At 27.6% G+C, this 16,147-nt stretch overlaps 4 protein-coding genes across 5 annotated transcripts; 2 read left to right on the top strand and 2 right to left on the bottom strand.

Moving 5' to 3' along the window:
* The first annotated feature begins 920 nt into the window (after positions 1–920).
* Positions 921–2,465, top strand: LOC122525252. Its single transcript, XM_043647930.1, has 3 exons — positions 921–1,110; positions 1,175–1,329; positions 2,113–2,465. The coding sequence occupies exons 2-3, from the start codon at positions 1,221–1,223 to the stop codon at positions 2,448–2,450; spliced, it is 447 nt and encodes a 148-aa protein (XP_043503865.1). The 5' UTR covers positions 921–1,110; positions 1,175–1,220; the 3' UTR covers positions 2,451–2,465.
* Positions 2,466–6,743: 4,278 nt separating this feature from the next.
* LOC122525883 lies at positions 6,744–10,793 on the top strand. Of its 2 annotated transcripts, XR_006305901.1 has the most exons (14): positions 6,744–7,158; positions 7,376–7,505; positions 7,606–7,736; positions 7,828–7,962; positions 8,107–8,271; positions 8,416–8,504; positions 8,577–8,757; positions 8,831–9,053; positions 9,114–9,275; positions 9,351–9,505; positions 9,670–9,905; positions 9,981–10,073; positions 10,135–10,215; positions 10,313–10,435. XR_006305901.1 is itself a non-coding variant. In XM_043648897.1 (13 exons), exons 1-13 carry the CDS (start codon positions 7,044–7,046, stop codon positions 10,561–10,563), a joined length of 2,208 nt encoding a protein of 735 aa, XP_043504832.1. In that variant the 5' UTR covers positions 6,744–7,043; the 3' UTR covers positions 10,564–10,793. The 2 variants fall into 2 exon arrangements, 1 of the variants encoding a protein (XP_043504832.1); XM_043648897.1 differs by having other exon boundaries at positions 9,981–10,215; positions 10,313–10,793.
* Positions 10,794–11,014: 221 nt separating this feature from the next.
* On the bottom strand, positions 11,015–12,098 carry LOC122524357. The gene is made up of 5 exons (XM_043646571.1): positions 11,979–12,098; positions 11,793–11,833; positions 11,379–11,558; positions 11,213–11,303; positions 11,015–11,132 (listed from the first exon to the last, which is right to left on the bottom strand). The coding sequence occupies exons 1-5, from the start codon at positions 12,010–12,012 to the stop codon at positions 11,080–11,082; spliced, it is 399 nt and encodes a 132-aa protein (XP_043502506.1). The 5' UTR covers positions 12,013–12,098; the 3' UTR covers positions 11,015–11,079.
* Positions 12,099–14,308: 2,210 nt separating this feature from the next.
* LOC122524351 (protein preli-like) lies at positions 14,309–15,419 on the bottom strand. The gene is made up of 4 exons (XM_043646558.1): positions 15,253–15,419; positions 14,948–15,161; positions 14,624–14,857; positions 14,309–14,545 (listed from the first exon to the last, which is right to left on the bottom strand). The coding sequence occupies exons 1-4, from the start codon at positions 15,342–15,344 to the stop codon at positions 14,408–14,410; spliced, it is 678 nt and encodes a 225-aa protein (XP_043502493.1). The 5' UTR covers positions 15,345–15,419; the 3' UTR covers positions 14,309–14,407.
* Between the last annotated feature and the right edge of the window lie 728 nt (positions 15,420–16,147).

The following is a 16,147-nucleotide window of genomic DNA, read 5'->3' as shown; positions in this document are numbered from 1 at the left end:
TATATATATTATCAAGATTCAAGTAAATTATATCATTAAATCAAATTTCTATACGAATTAGTATTTTTTTATTCCATATCTATTATATATAATAATATATTAAAAAATATATTAAATAAGATAATATATATTAAAAAAGAGGAGAAAGAGTTTGCGTGCGTGAATGAATGAATAGCAAATATTTGAATTTGGAAAATAATTAAAGTATTACCATATTTTATTTTCGTAATACTTTTTTCGTGATAGTAATGCAGGTCGTTCTAATGATAACCGTAGTAATATCTTTAAATGTCTAATTATACAACTTCGTAAAATATTCATAATGAGTTATAAATTGTCAGTATATTTTGACAAATCATCATGATAGTCATGTAATATTAATCAATAAAAATATAATAAAAAAATACAGTATGTCTATACATAATAAATAGTTTGTCCAAAATATTATTTTAAATCATTCATCTTTTTCATTGAAAGTGTTAATGCTTTTTCTATGTTCGCGTAATGTACAACATATACCTATCTTTTTGTTTATCAAAACGTATGACTCAATCAGATGACTAATACTTACAAATTTTTAGAGCTTCTATGTATTTTTAATTACATCTCATATGATATTATTTTATATTATATACACGTCTAATAGTCGTTGTTATATCATTACGATTATGTATAATTATCGGCATGTACATAGAAACTATATTTGGAAATGTATGCGCATATAATAATATTTTAACTATTTAATCCTTTTCGATATGCAACGATCATTTACGTAAATTTTAGAAAAAGAACAAAAAAAAAAAAAGAAAAGGAAGACAAAAAATAGAGGGAAAGAAATTAGGTATATGATAAGGTGGCATAATAAATACTAGTGTTTGGTGACGAAGTAGTTCAATGATATTCGAATAGCCAGGCTAAAATATTATTTTTTCCTTTTTCGTTTCTACATTTAAACGATTTTTTACGTTTGAAGTAGTAGTATTTACGTAGTACTGTGACATTTCTTTGAAATAGACTAGCGCAGTTTGAGGATAGAGTTCTTAATATAAGGGCTCAAACGCATACAAGAAAATTCGCAAATATCTTTGGAACGGCTCTTCGCAAACTTATGTAATATTTTAATACTAATACGTTATACTTTAGAATAGAAATAATTTATCTTATATCTTACCAGTGCAAAGGAGTGAAAGAATTATTGGAGGATACAATTTTGTGGTAAAATGATGACTATTTCAAAATCATTATTATTTTGCTTGGTTGCCTGCTGCGGACTCTATGGTTTATCCGATGGAGCTTCACTCCCATCGACGATTGAAAATGCTGTTGAAGGTAGAATTAATTATCTTTTTTTTATATCATTTACATCTATAACTATTTTGTCTCGCATACGGCTACTCTCTTTCCTAATCTTTTTTTCGAAACAAAATTCATTCGTTATCTCTCACTGTCTTACCTATTTAAATATCTAATTTCTTTCTTCCTAACATCCTAAGAAAACAGATTAAACACGAATAAAGGAAAGTTAGACAAGATGGAATTTGAGTTTAGTTTTTTTTGAAAATCAAGTAAAAAGGTTTGATATCTAAAGAAAAATCGCGAAGAATTAAAATGAGCTTTAACGTAAGATTTTTTGCAGGCCAAAATGAGGCTCCAAACAACGACAAAAATATCACAATGAGCAATAATAACAGCACCTAAGTTAACTATTTTCTTCATACGATATTGAAATCAATTTATTGGATCGGTAAAATGATTGTACATTTAAACGAACAACTTCCGCCATCGGTTTTTAATGTTTTAACGCTTATTCTAAAATCACTGACAGGATTATTGTCCAAGATTTTATATTCCGGGGCATCATTGCTCGATCAAATTGTTAATCGTGTTGAGTATCTTCCGAAAGGGTTAATTGATAATGTATAAAACGCTGTGAACGATTCCAAACCTATTTATTCTATGATATCATCATTATCATCACTCTATCACCACGACCACCACCACTACCACCATTTTCATCATCTTCATTTATTTTTCCGAATTTTCATTAACGTTAAAACGAAGAATTCATTTAAATATCCTTATCGTTATCAAATATTTTCAATATGTCTACAGGAGTTGGATCTGCTACCAAGAATTTATTACCGACCATCAATGACGTTCTCGGTTGTAACTCATCGGATTCAAATAATCTACCATCTACTTCAGAACTTACAGATAATCCTATAAAATCTGTAACAAAATCTCTTTGTTATATTCTCTCAACGGTCCAGGATGAAAGCAAGTCTCTAACTGATATAATTAATGATCCTCTTCATACTATTATACCACCGGTAATGGCGGTATTGAAAAATCTCAATGAAAGTAATATTGTTCCAGACCCATTGAATACTTTGCTTCATACTATTTTAGGTCTATACGATATCAATCGTTTAATTATGAGTGCATTATAAAATCTTATTGTTAATTAATAGTTCTCTTTCTTCTTTTCTTTATTTATATATATTTTCATTTTGTTATTCTATAAAATTGTAAGGAAAATATGTTTGTACGTAAAAATTTGATCTTGATCTTGAGCGAGAGAGAGAGAGAGAGGGAGAGAGAGAGAGAGAGAGAGAGAAAGATTTAACACGATTATTTTTTTATGTACATCTTTTTTTCATTTGCTTTTACAAATAAATCTTTGAGCAACGTTTAATGCACAGGCGTACATACATTTTGTACTTTCTTTTAATGTTCGATTAGTATTATTAATTACACGTAATATAATTTTAATGTTAACAACATTTAATTATGAAATTTCCTTTTCAAATCGGAAAAGAAAGTTACACGTAATAGAGAAAAATTACGAAAGAATTTCGTAGAAAATAAATTTCAAATGGTAACTGATAAATAATGCGGGCTGAAAGTATGTATTCGAAGTATTGTCGCAATATGAGAAATCTTTGAAAGTAAATAATACCTAACTAATATTTTTGAAAATATCTATCTATTACAATACAGGAAGAAGACATGATTGATTTAAATGACAGTCATCATAATCCTATTAAGATTTTTGGATGAACTATTATCATTGATTTTACTTTGAATCGTATACTTTTGTACAATCTCTATTAATGAAACTTTCTATACGAGTAACCATCCGATTTGATCTTAAACTATTATGGAAAAGGTTGTTATGGTGAAAACATTATTAAAGGATTATGTAAGTTAGATCCTTTAGAGTCGGTAAACTCATCGAATTAGTTTCGAAAGCATCAGAAAATTGATATATCTACGTATAATATAATTTCATTTTTTCAAAAATTATTAAACAAAATGTACTAGTCTACGATATTTCTTTTTATCATAGTAAAAAAATATTAACTATGATATATAAAATTATTTCTAATATACATATATATGTAAAATATAAATTATGAAAAAAATTATTGAAGTATATTGTATATGGACTATTAATAAATGTAATATGAAAATTTATATTTTTTTAATTTATTAATATTTACGCATTTTTATGGTATATAACAAAAAATAAAAAGAGGAATGGTATGGAATTAGAGTAACTTGTTGGGAAGTTATTCTCACGGTATCTGTCAAACTAGGAGATATGACAATGAAAGTACTCGTAATCGATTGACTTCATGTAAATTAGTTTTCGATCCAGTCATCATTTATACGATATCATTGATCCGTATAAAGGGGGTAGAGACGATGTGCAGACTGACGGGTAGACACGGACGGGCCCGACAGGAAATTGCATCTGAATCGATTCCGACTAGCCTTTCGAAAATAAACGGGACCATCTCGAAATTTCTATCTTTTATTTGACGATTTTTAATTATTGTACAAACATATAAAGAAATTAAAAAGAAGAAGAAGAAGAAAAAAAGAACAAACTCTTGGGACTCGATTATATTTATTTCATAAAAATTTCTTTTTATTTATTATTTAATTATTATAATATAATATTAGTATAAAAATTACTATAAGTAATTACTATACGTAATAAACAATCGATATCTTAATTAATCCAAATTTATATTGACACAAAACATTTTATATTTAAAAAAATTTAAATAAATAAATCCTATATAATCTTTATTTCTTAAAAATGAATTTTATGTTTTACGTATCTTTGACGCATAGACCATGATAATAAACGTATGTACATAGATATAATAGATACATATGCATTGTACATAATAACGTTACCATTGCTGTTGCATAAGACGAAGGACATCACGCCGGATGCGTATATTCGTAGACGAGTAAGCCGTGTATGCGTATTTTACAAAATAAACGATTCTGCAATAATTCTCTACACGTTTAAATCTTCTTCTTCATATCATAGATAATATCGATTTTACACGTGCCACGATCACGTTTTACTCATTGCCAGTTCCGTTTCCTCTATTTCGAATGTCTACATCAGGATGAGAGAGAAACTTTTCTTTTTACGTAGGAATTGCTTTGAAATACTTAAGTAACTAGAACTCAAGAAGCATAATGCGTAAAGTATAATACAATCGTGCTATTATTATTTAATGCCGTTAAAGTAAATACCGTGTTAATACAAAATTATAGGTTCTCTTTTTCATTTTTTATTAATTACTATAATAATATACATATTATTTATTGTTTCTCAAAATAATATGTTAGATATAACAAATTAACTTAATTTTAAACAAATTTTTATATTTATTTACAAAGTAATCGTACATCTGTTATTCTCCGAAATAGTCTCTCTCTCTTTCTCTACATTTTTGACGATAATTTTTATTCATCCTTCAGACAAATGACGAATTTCTTTACGAGTAATAAATGGCAGTTTTAATGCAGTTTTAATATCAAGACATCGAGTTAATTACTGCACTTATTTTAAGTAATCTAATACAATATACTAATATTATATGATATAATAATTAGTATCTAATATAAACTATTTATATAATTAATTATTATAGAAAAATAATTAAAAAGGGTTATTTCATAAATAAAATTGAAATTTATTTATATTTAAATTGAAAGGATAATTTTGGTATTAGATAATGCTAATACTTCGTTAGATAATATAAAAGTATATATCGTTGAGAGATTTCAAACAACGTCGATGACTCATATGCTTAGTTATGCATATGCATAAGTAAGTATTTACTAATAGATATATCACATATATATACATATGCATATATAATAAATAAGGACAGGAATGACCCGTATAACAAATATCAGAATTCACTTTCCTAGGTTTACACATCAGTTGCATATTTTAAAAATACTTATACTATTAAGATTCTTCTTCATTTTGTTTGACAAATCGTTCGTATTTTTAATGGAGGATATACCTATATTTTCAAAGGCTATTGCGTAAGCAGTGATAACGATAGACGACCACTCGAGCACGTAAATGAACCTGCGGCCTCGATTCGGTAAGCCTTTCTACAGATGGAAACACACATTGTTACTTTAGTACTTATGGAACACATACTTTGTCTGTTTTTTTTCTGTTGACACCATTTTTAAATGATTATCTTCATGGATAACCAAAATTGGAGCTGATAAAACAAATATGTTAATAATATGATTATGGCATTACATTTGAGTTAATGATTATAACGAAGTGATATATATTCATATTTTATTATAATGCTAATACAATGCTAATGAAATTTCAAATGAAATTCATTTTCCTTTTTCTTTTTTTCATATATAATTATAATAACTCTTATATAAATTCTAATTTAATGTGCGTATATGTCAGAGAACGCGATACTGATTCTCTTTAGTGTTTCAACAAAAGTTTTATATTTCAATAAATTTATTTTTATCATGTCGCGCGTGTAAGTTAGATAATTGTATGAACTACGTTGAAATGTTATTTCCAAATAATCCTCTTCTCGAAAATATTTTCGCATATTTAAAATGTATCTCTCTCTTGGTAAGATAACATATATAGTTTTGTTTTCTTGTTACATAAGAATAAAAAAGTAATTGAAAAAAAATAAAAAAAAATGTTCATAATTAATTTAACAATCGCCGCGTAGAATTATTTTAAACATATGTAAATTATATTTGAATTATTTCACATATATATATATGAAAAAAAGAATATTTGATTAATTATATTATATATACCAATAATTATGACGGTCGAGTAATTGTTAATTAAAAAATTCATTTTACGATTTAATTTATATTAAAATTACTCGTATTACAAATGTAAATCGTAAAGTCATCAAAATTTTGTTTCGATTATCTGACTTACATTAGTTCCACTGTCATAATTACCGACACATGAACATATATCGTATATATGTGTATAACGATACGATATAGAAAAAAAAAAGAAAAAGAAAAAAGAAAAAAGACAGTAGGTACGTATTATTAAAAAAGGGGTGACTAATTGCACGATTGCAGATGAGGTAAGAGGGGTGAAGAGGGAGAAGCCTATCGCGATCGTGTTCGTGGACCACCGAGCGCGTCCTGCTCGTCTTCGCAGGTACACCTTTTTTTTTTTTTTTCTACGACAATGCACCTCGATATATAGTTTTTACCCACATCCCGTCAGGTAGAGGAGTCAGTCGTGGTACGAACGCGAGAACGGAATTGTCATTCATATTTTTGTTCGTCGTTAGACGAACAACGTGTTCTTCTATTTTTATTCCTTTTTTTTTTTTAAATTATTCCATTATACGTATAAGTATATAGGGAAATGATTTATTTCAAAGAAATTAATTAAAAAAGAGAAGAAGAATAATAAGAAGAAGAGAAGTAGAAGAGGAAGAATAAAAATAAGAAGAAGAAGAGGAAGAAGGAAAATTTGTGAATGACGGGAATGGGGATGAAAAAATATCAACTGTTTGAAGAAGACGGTGTTAATGATTGGTTTCGAAGGATATTAATTACAAAGTAGGATATAAGCACCGTGAATCAACAAAATTATGTAACGACGAAATATTTGTTCGCGCATGAAGAAACGAAGGAAGGACTAACAATAAGTGTTCGTTTGTTTGATAGATGAATTGCAAATTGATTGATAATACTTTATGATAAAAAAGAAAAAGAAAAAGAGTTTAGTTAAAAGGATGACTGGACGTTCGAGATCTTTGATATTTCTTCTATTCCTCGTCGTCATCGTCATCTTGTCGATCATTTGTACAGGTGTGCTGCATTTTTATCTTTTATCTTGTTTTTTGCTTTTTTCTTTGTTGCTTTTTTTTTAACCACGTTTACGTTACGTCATTAATGTATTCCCGATGTTAAACTAGGTATGCAATGCTCGAAGGAATTCACGTTCATCTAATCGTGTATTTGCTTCTTTTTCTTCATTTATATTTATTTTAATAATTTTTGTTTTTTCTTTCGTTTTATTTTGTAGGATTATGTCAAAGTTGTCAAGACACAGCATGGGAGAAAGTTAATGGAGCTAGGCCTGAATATACCATTTCTAAAGTTGCCCTGTTCAGTGGTGAAAATGCCCATGGCATTGTTATACCTTGTTTTGAAAGGTATTCTCATAAAATATTATATTTAATATTAAATATATTTAAATGAATTTTTGTTTTTTCTATTATTTATATATTAATTATTTTTATTTGATTCTCTCAGGTGTAAAAGAATCAATTGCACTGCCTTCGTGATCGATATCGATAGAAGTCTCTGTTACAGCGTCGAAGTTCAAGGCGACGAATTTGTTCCAGAGTCGAATGCTATATTTTATCAAGAAATTTGTATTAAAGGTATCGAGAATATTTTCTTTTTTTTTTCTTTTTATATTATTCCTATTCAATGTTCTCTCGAATTATTTATTCGAATCTTATTTTATTTTAGTACCTAAAATTTGTAAAGAAAAGAAACTTTGGCAAGTGGAAAGAACATTGGGTGCCGTTTTACTCGATGTTGCCTCCGTTTGGTTACCACAACTTATGCGAAGAAGCCGATGTTATAAAATGTGTATCGATGCAGGTAAATTTAAATTAATGTAATTAATATCTGTAAAAAATATATAAAGTAAACACAAAAAAAAAGTTGATTTGATGTTGTTGTTGTCATTTACAGAATGAAATTTATTAGAATATGAACTTATGTTAAACGAATTTTGATTTTCAGGTGGTGCCTGTAAATCAGCCCAATTTCGTGCATCAAAAGCATTATCGATTAATAATATACTTGGAAGATGTGCCCTATCAATGGCTGAAAGGAGTATCAGACCACAGACTTACAGGGCTTCCATGTACAGAGACGAATATCTGCAACATCAGTGTCATGATATATGTGGGTATTTTATTGAAAAAAAAAAAAAAAAGGAATGTATTTAAAAATATCTAATAATATATTCCTTGTTCTAATTATTTAACATAGGAAAATGAAATTATTGCGAAAATATTGCCTATTGTTAAATCTTAAATTATGTTGCAGTAAAAATGGATTATTGTTCCTACGCTGAATTTCCGAACGTAACTCTGCCATATTCGGATCTTGAATTACCTGGTGTTGATAAACAAGAGGTAGATGTATTATATTTTTATTAATATTATTTTAATAATAACATTAACATTTTGTTTTGTAATTGCACACAGTGCGAAAGCAGATGCGATCTCGGCGAGGATGGTTTCATCTGTAGAAGTTATACAGTAGTATACACGTCAAATCAAAAACCAATTTGTCGATTACACTCAGAAGATACACTGAGTCTTGGTACCAGTTCACTTGAAAACACACCTAACAGTATTTACAAGGAACGCGAACCTTGTTTAGACGGTGAGTTATTTCGCTAAAAGCAAAACTTTGGGATTTGATTCAATTACAAAATTATAAAATACTATGTTTTCAGTTAAAGTCAAATGCAGCGACACAATGTTAACAGTAACTTTGACTACGTTGGAACCCTTCGATGGTAGACTTTACGCCAATGGTTATGGAAATGATTGTGGTATTCAAGGGACTGGCCGAAACGTAACAATATTAACACTGCCTTTACCAAAAACCGAGGAATTAGAGATGTCAAAAATTCCATGTGGTTTTACGCCAGCATTTTCAATCGATAATGAAAATCGGTTAGTTCAACAAAACATTTATAATCAATAATTACATTAAAATTATGTATTATTTTTTAGAACAAGAACAATGATATGGGCTACCATAGTCGTACAGTTCAATCCTATTATTCAAAGACTGGGTGATCAAGCTGTTAAAGTTGGATGTACTATAGGTGAACATGATATTCCAAAACCTAGGAACATATCGGTACAATCAAGTTTAAGTTTTGCTGATCCCAAGTGAGCACTGTTTTGAGTCCTTGTAAAATGTATTACTTTTTTAACTTTTTTCCATATCCGTAATAACGTATTTAGCGCAGGAGTACCACCAATTTCAACAATTGTAATGAACGCATCATCGGAAGTTCCAGTGATAACAATGAGAATTTTAAACGAGGATCATCAGGATGCTGTTGTTACGAAACTAGGAGAAAGGCTGACTCTTAGAATTGAAATAAATCCAGCTGATGGTACGTCTTTGGTTAAGTATCCTATCTTCATTAATTTAAACCATTTATTTATTCTTTGTCCCTTTGTTCAAAAAATGATAAAATAAATATGCGTGATCTTGAATTAGTTAAATGATAGATATGAAAATTAGGAATGAAATTAAATAGAATTTCAAGTATTTTAGGTCCGTATGATATCATGGCTGGACATCTAGTAGCTAGTAGTGCAACAGGACATTGGTCTTATCTTCTACTTAATGAAGTTGGGTGTCCTACGGATCCAACAACATTTCCAGCGTTATCCAAAGATCCTATTGATAATCGATCACTTATTGCAACTTTTACTGCTTTCAAATTTCCCGAAAGTCAGTTGGTCCGATTCAACGTTATTGTTAAATTTTGTCTGGATATATGCGAGCCGGTAAATTAACAATTAAACATCGAATTCAATAGAAAAGTACACATATCATTGGAATGATTATTTTTCATTTTGAAGGCACATTGCGAAGGAAATCGTGTCTCTTACGGAAGAAGGAAACGAAAATCAACAATTGCCACTTCTACGTCGGAGCCTTATATAACTGCTGAGGTAACTGAAATTTTCAGGAACAAAACACCAGATGAACTACCATTACAACTGTCTATCATAGTTCAGAGTCCTGTGATATTTGCGGATCCTCTACTGTCCAGGGAAAATACTACTCCCGATACGATTCTAATAGCTGGCGGACGTAAGTTTAATCCCAATTATTTTAAACAAGTTTAAAATTTATCTTTTTTTTTGTTTAAATCCATTTCTAAATTGTTTTTTTACTTGTTTTTTTTTAGACTCCATCGATGGACTACTCTGCGTAGATGCTAGTTTAGTTCTAGGCTTACTCATCTTTTGGCTGATCATTCAAATAATTTTGATAGCATCGTGCCTATTTGCTGTTGGACGATACAGAAAAATGGCAATAAGAGCGGAAGAAGACAGAGCTGATATATTGGCCAGACATCTTTATGGTATTCATGGGGGTAACTTTGAAATATCTCGAAGGGTCAGGTGGGCTGATAGAAATAATTCTTCGATCAGTTGATTTGTTACCATCGGCTGAGGGAATCACTTTAAATCGACATATCACAAAGCTGCATCAATTTTTCCTTTTTCTATCACTCTCTTTCTTGTTTTTTTCTTTTTTTTCTATTTATATTAACAACATTGAAAATAATAATAACAATTAAATAAATATTCTAACAAAAGTTTATACTTTGTTACTTGGAAATTATATTAATTTTTACAAAAAAGAAAAGATAATTACAGTGTATACCCAATAAATATAATAAATGTTAATTATGATTAACAATTAATAAATGAAATCATTGTTATAAATTTTTTTGTCGTTAATAATAATCTAGTAGAAAAAACAAATGAGAATGCATTTAATTTGATATTTTGATATTTATTAATATTATCAAAGAAACGTATTAGTAGAAATAAAAGAAATTTAATAGAAAAGATTATAAAAAAACATATATCACTAAACAGTCTTTCATAATAGATTACTTATCTATTTAGTAATAAATCATTATTATCAGTCTGTACCAATGATCAATTAACCTCTGAGCCCATCAGCACCGCAACGTCCGTACGAATTTGTTTTTATATCTGTAATTAGATAGAGAATCAAATTAGTATTAGGAACTGTTAATTATTGTTTAAAAAATTTAAATATTTAATTAATTTACTTTTGCCGCACAAAACTGCACAATTCAATCTTCCAGGATTTTCATAAGTGATGTTATCTGTTCCACATACAGGATTATATTCTGCAGTAAACTGTATTAAAAAATTACATATATGTAAAGTAATAAGTAATATTATAAGATAAAATTATTTAAAACAAATATTTACCACACACGAAGAAATGCATTGTTCATATTCTTGGGATCCTGGCGTAACAGGTGCAGGTGTTGCTCGTGTAGTTGATGTAATATCCATAATTCCATTATCCACAGGACGTCGACTTGTAGTTCTTATAGGACCGTCAAAAACGAACCCATTAACTTGAGAAAAATCATTTAAATTCAAGTTCTGAAATGAATTATAAATAATTAAGGTAATAATTAAATACAATAGTACACGTATAAATACAAGTAACAATTGTCAAGAAACTGTTGGTTCTATCATCCGATCATTCGCATTACTTGGATTATAATTTCATAAATATATTTAAACAATTCTTGATTTCTTATCCGTCGAAATAATGTAAAAGTGCAATTTTTATATTTATAACGTTAATGTTTAAAATAACATTTGTAAACTTACCTGAGGAAAGGCTATGGTGTTTGATGTTACTGCAAGCACGACTACAATAATAACAAACAACAAAATAATCGTATTAATATTTAATCTTATTAAATATCAAAGATCAACGGAGAATAAACTATCGTATAAATAAATCACATCGTATAAAAAAAACACAAATTATTATATGTTTTAATTAGTAATTACTTAAAATCGTAGAAACGCTGACACGGCACGTCATGTTGAATTGATTATAATAAATTATTATAGACCACAAAAGAAATATCTTTATATACGATTCTCAAGACTTCTCAAACAAAGTTTCTCACTGAAGGTCGACGATCGACTGTACGGAAATTTATCGAGACTCTTTACTTTTATATGAATCTCTGATACGTTGCACGGGTCGACGACAACTTGGAAAAGAATTAAATACGTGTACCCAAGAATTTTCCTCTTTCTCTTTCTTATTCACTCCATTTCTCACAAATACATTATAAAAAGAAAAAAAAACTTGGTTTTTCCCTCATTCGTATATTGCACAAGATAAATTTCCCCTTTTAATGCGTTAATAAAAACACAACACTTTTGATTATAATAACAATTTCATCTTTACATATTTTTGTTAAAAGGTTTTTTTATGTTATTTCTTCTGTCTTACTTTCTTTTTCCTCTTTGAATTTATTGATAAATTTAAAGGAAAGTGATATTTCTAAAATTTCAAGGAATCACTACGTTAATGAGAAGTCCGATCCGTAAATGGCGACGACAAGGTCAACCAGAAAATCACGTTTCATGCTTATGAAATGAGGAAGACAAAAAACATATCAACAAAATTAATTACTACTAGATCATCGTTATTTTCAATACTGTATTTACGTGAATGCGAAAATTCAATGACGTCACTGCAATGTCAATGATTAATATTAATATTATTTATTGAAAATTTTTATAAGTATATTTGAATTTTTATTTCCGCAATATGTTCAATGAGATAAATTTTCCAAGTTTCTTCTAAGAAATTTGTTTAGATACTTAGGATATTAGAATAAGATTCTTTAACAAGAAATTATTAAATAATTATTTTCAAGAATTAGATTGATACGCACGTTTATGCTTGTACAGTCATAACTGTACAACAACAAGAGTATTCATAAATACATAAAATTTGAAATTAAATAAGCATATTTTTTTATTTATTTATTCTTGTTATTAAAAAACATTTTTTACGTTCGTTGATTTGCAACATTATTGAATTTAAATAGGAAAATTTTAATAGGATATTTTTCGACAAAATGCCGAATGAGTCGTCATAACTAATTCAAATTTAGTTAGGCTAATCTGGGTAAATTGGGTAGGTCCTCAAATAGTGTAATCCAAGACCCCTAAAGTTTACAGTCCACCTTTAATTTTTGTAAATGTTTAATTTAAATAAAACAATAATTCAGTTTTAATTACAGGACATTGATTATTCTATTAAGGAAATAACCTTGATTAATTTAATTTATTATTATCCTTCACCTTTTGATATGAAAATAACAAGAATTGTATGCAATAAAACTTGCATATGTTGGACATATATATATTTTAATAACTTTAAATTAGTTATTCATATAATACATTAAAAAGCACATACATATAGCAAATATATTTTTATAATATAATACAATTGTTATATATACGTACATATAAGTTTGCATTTACGTTCTTTTATAAAGCAACAAAGGTGCAAATTCTATTATGCAATATTTTAAACGCTAATTTTACATAAATGCATACTTATTTTTTATTGGCATTCTACATACAAAACATCAAGTCACAACTTATGTTAATTTTTGATATATATACATTATAGTTTTATATTTCAATTTGATATATATATATTATAGTTTTATATTTCAACGGTATGATTGTATTTCTTGTTTTTAGAATAAAGAAAAAATTGTTATTCCAAAAAAGAAAAAAGTTATACCCTATATTACAAATTAACACAAAATGTATTTCACTTATATATATGCCATTAAATAAAATAATTTATTTGAAAATAATTCTAAAAAATATGTGGACTTTTTTATAACATGAACAATAAATAAAATTGAATTTTACATTACAACCGAAAAAATGTTGTATGGCATTAACAATTTAATATAATCTAATAGAATCTCCATTTCTATAGGCAAGACTTACTTTTTATAGTAATTAAACTCGTATATTTTATTTTAAACGAGTAGTAGTGTATAAGTCACGTAAGTACGTATATCGTATCTAAAAAGTGTATTTTATATTAATTATATATGCACTAAGCCTTAAATAATTCGATACAGAAAATATTCTTAATGTTGTATATATTCTGGGAACTCCGGCAGTTAAAAAGGAATGGTAATTTTTGTTTAAAATACAATTAACTATGTTTTGTAAAACAAAAGTAATAAAAATCATTAATTTATCTATATATTGTGACGAGAGAGAAGATCAAATTGATTTTTCTAAACACAAAGTTCCAAGTGATCTAATTCTTTTTGCTGTTGTTTTTTTTAACTATTAATACATGCTCCATTGAATTTCTTCATCTGGTATAGCACTTGATTATTCGCTAATGTTTTATTTAAGTTTAATTAATCTGAATCGTCTATATATTACATAAATTGACCAGTCTTTTGCTTAGCTAAATCTGAAGCTTTTTTAGCAGCATCTTTAACTTGCTCTGCTTTGTCTTTTAATGAATGTTGCAAACCTTCAGCTAAAATTGATTTACTTGCAGTTGTATCGTCTGGCTGTAAATTATTCGATATTAAAAAATATAAAAAATATGAAAATTGTAGAAACCATTTTCTTATATGATATATACTTACTTGAATACTGCTGTAAGAAGTTGATAATTGTGCTGTTTGTGGAAACATACGTCCAAGAACGTCATTGAAACCTAATGACATTTTAACATAATTCTTTTTTAATCTGTCTTGTCCAAATGCTTCAATTGCTTTACTAAATCCAAGTACGCAACTCCATATCCATGCCGATCTGTGTACTGTAGTCCATGAAGGATTTTCATCCGATACTCGATAAACAACTTTCTCAATAACGCTCTAAGTAATAACACCAATATTATGTTATATACATTTGAAAAGTAACGAAGATGTATTCATAATATAATATATCTTATTTGCAAGAATTACCATTGCCTTGTTGTAGGTAAAATTTCTCGAATATGTTGTTAATGTCTTCGCTTCTGGATCCAATATACTTTCCTCAACTATTTTAACAGACTTTTTCTTAATCAACATTTCACCCCATTTTGGTACACCGTTTGTTTTTGTCAAGAGACGCTTAGAGTAAAGCTTGCCTTCCTTAACTTCTCTCGATATAGTATCTTCTGATAAGACATGCGAGCTGATGACATAATGAAAAAGTAATATTATTTAAAAAAGCTCATACATGAGAGAAATATATTCTAGCTTCATTATAATAACACCATTAATACCTGTGAGGATTGGGATATTTAACCCAAAATCCTTGTACAACTTGCTTCCAATTAAAGTAAAAGGTTGTATTGTCTTCGAAATACTTAACCATTATAATGAAAAATGCAACCAATTGAAATATATTTTCAACAACAGTCTTGATTAGGTTTAATAAAATATTTCATTAAAAAATGTTCAATACTTTCTTCAAAGCTTTTTTTAAATAATTAAGTTGTTCTTTATAATCTGAAAGAGAAAATGCAATATAATATAATAATATATTTAAAGAAATACAATTTATATAAAAAAATATAAGAATAAATATCACTAATTGAATTGTGAATAATATTGTGTAGTAATATTTACAACAAAAAATATATTATATTTATAAAAATGTTTATATTACATGCATCGGCAAATATTAAATTTTATTATCGATATATTCGCATAAAACATTAAAATATCGATTTTATAAAAGACATTACGAAAAATTATCCGAGGAAAAGAATACGTGATTTGAGTCACGTACGATAGATTCAACTTTGTTATTGAAACTAAAGCAAAATTAAAAATGAAATTATACTAATTAAAACAAACTCTGATAAAACTTTTCAAGTATTTTCTTTTTTATAAAAAAATTTCTATAAATATCGATACACGATAAACAATGATCGTCCGATTAAAATTATTCTTAATTGAATACATTTTGTAAACAACAAATGAATTTAATATAAATCAAAACTGATTAATAACGAAAAATTTAAATTATAGAATAACAATAATTTTAAACAAATTTCGTTCTACATGAATGTATGATTAAAATATCGAATTTGTTATAAATGACAATTGCTTCAAGTGAAACAGAACAAAAATACAACAGTTGACCTAAATATTTTAATAAACAGATGGGTAAGA

The sequence above is a fragment of the Polistes fuscatus genome, unplaced genomic scaffold, assembly GCF_010416935.1.
Source record: "Polistes fuscatus isolate 324 unplaced genomic scaffold, CU_Pfus_HIC Scaffold10, whole genome shotgun sequence".
NCBI classification, from domain to species: Eukaryota; Metazoa; Arthropoda; class Insecta; order Hymenoptera; family Vespidae; genus Polistes; species Polistes fuscatus.
Note: the sequence above shows the minus strand (reverse complement) of the source record. Positions and strands in the feature narration are given on the sequence as shown.

Bases quoted from the DNA above. Each gene is read 5' to 3' on its own strand.
- LOC122525252 (XM_043647930.1), top strand. From the start codon at position 1,221: ATGATGACTATTTCAAAATCATTATTATTTTGCTTGGTTGCCTGCTGC. The intron at 1,330-2,112 runs GTAGAATTAATT...ATATGTCTACAG, and splicing joins GATTGAAAATGCTGTTGAAG to GAGTTGGATCTGCTACCAAG.
- LOC122525883 (XM_043648897.1), top strand. From the start codon at position 7,044: ATGATAAAAAAGAAAAAGAAAAAGAGTTTAGTTAAAAGGATGACTGGA. The intron at 7,737-7,827 runs GTATCGAGAATA...ATTTTATTTTAG, and splicing joins TCAAGAAATTTGTATTAAAG to TACCTAAAATTTGTAAAGAA. The intron at 9,506-9,669 runs GTACGTCTTTGG...CAAGTATTTTAG, and splicing joins TGAAATAAATCCAGCTGATG to GTCCGTATGATATCATGGCT.
- LOC122524357 (XM_043646571.1), bottom strand. From the start codon at position 12,012: ATGACGTGCCGTGTCAGCGTTTCTACGATTTTAA. The intron at 11,559-11,792 runs GTAAGTTTACAA...AATTCATTTCAG, and splicing joins ACACCATAGCCTTTCCTCAG to AACTTGAATTTAAATGATTT. The intron at 11,304-11,378 runs GTAAATATTTGT...TTTTTAATACAG, and splicing joins AATGCATTTCTTCGTGTGTG to TTTACTGCAGAATATAATCC.
- LOC122524351 (XM_043646558.1), bottom strand. From the start codon at position 15,344: ATGGTTAAGTATTTCGAAGACAATACAACCTTTTACTTTAATTGGAAG. The intron at 15,162-15,252 runs GTATTAATGGTG...TTATGTCATCAG, and splicing joins AAATATCCCAATCCTCACAG to CTCGCATGTCTTATCAGAAG. The intron at 14,546-14,623 runs GTAAGTATATAT...AATAATTTACAG, and splicing joins CTTCTTACAGCAGTATTCAA to CCAGACGATACAACTGCAAG.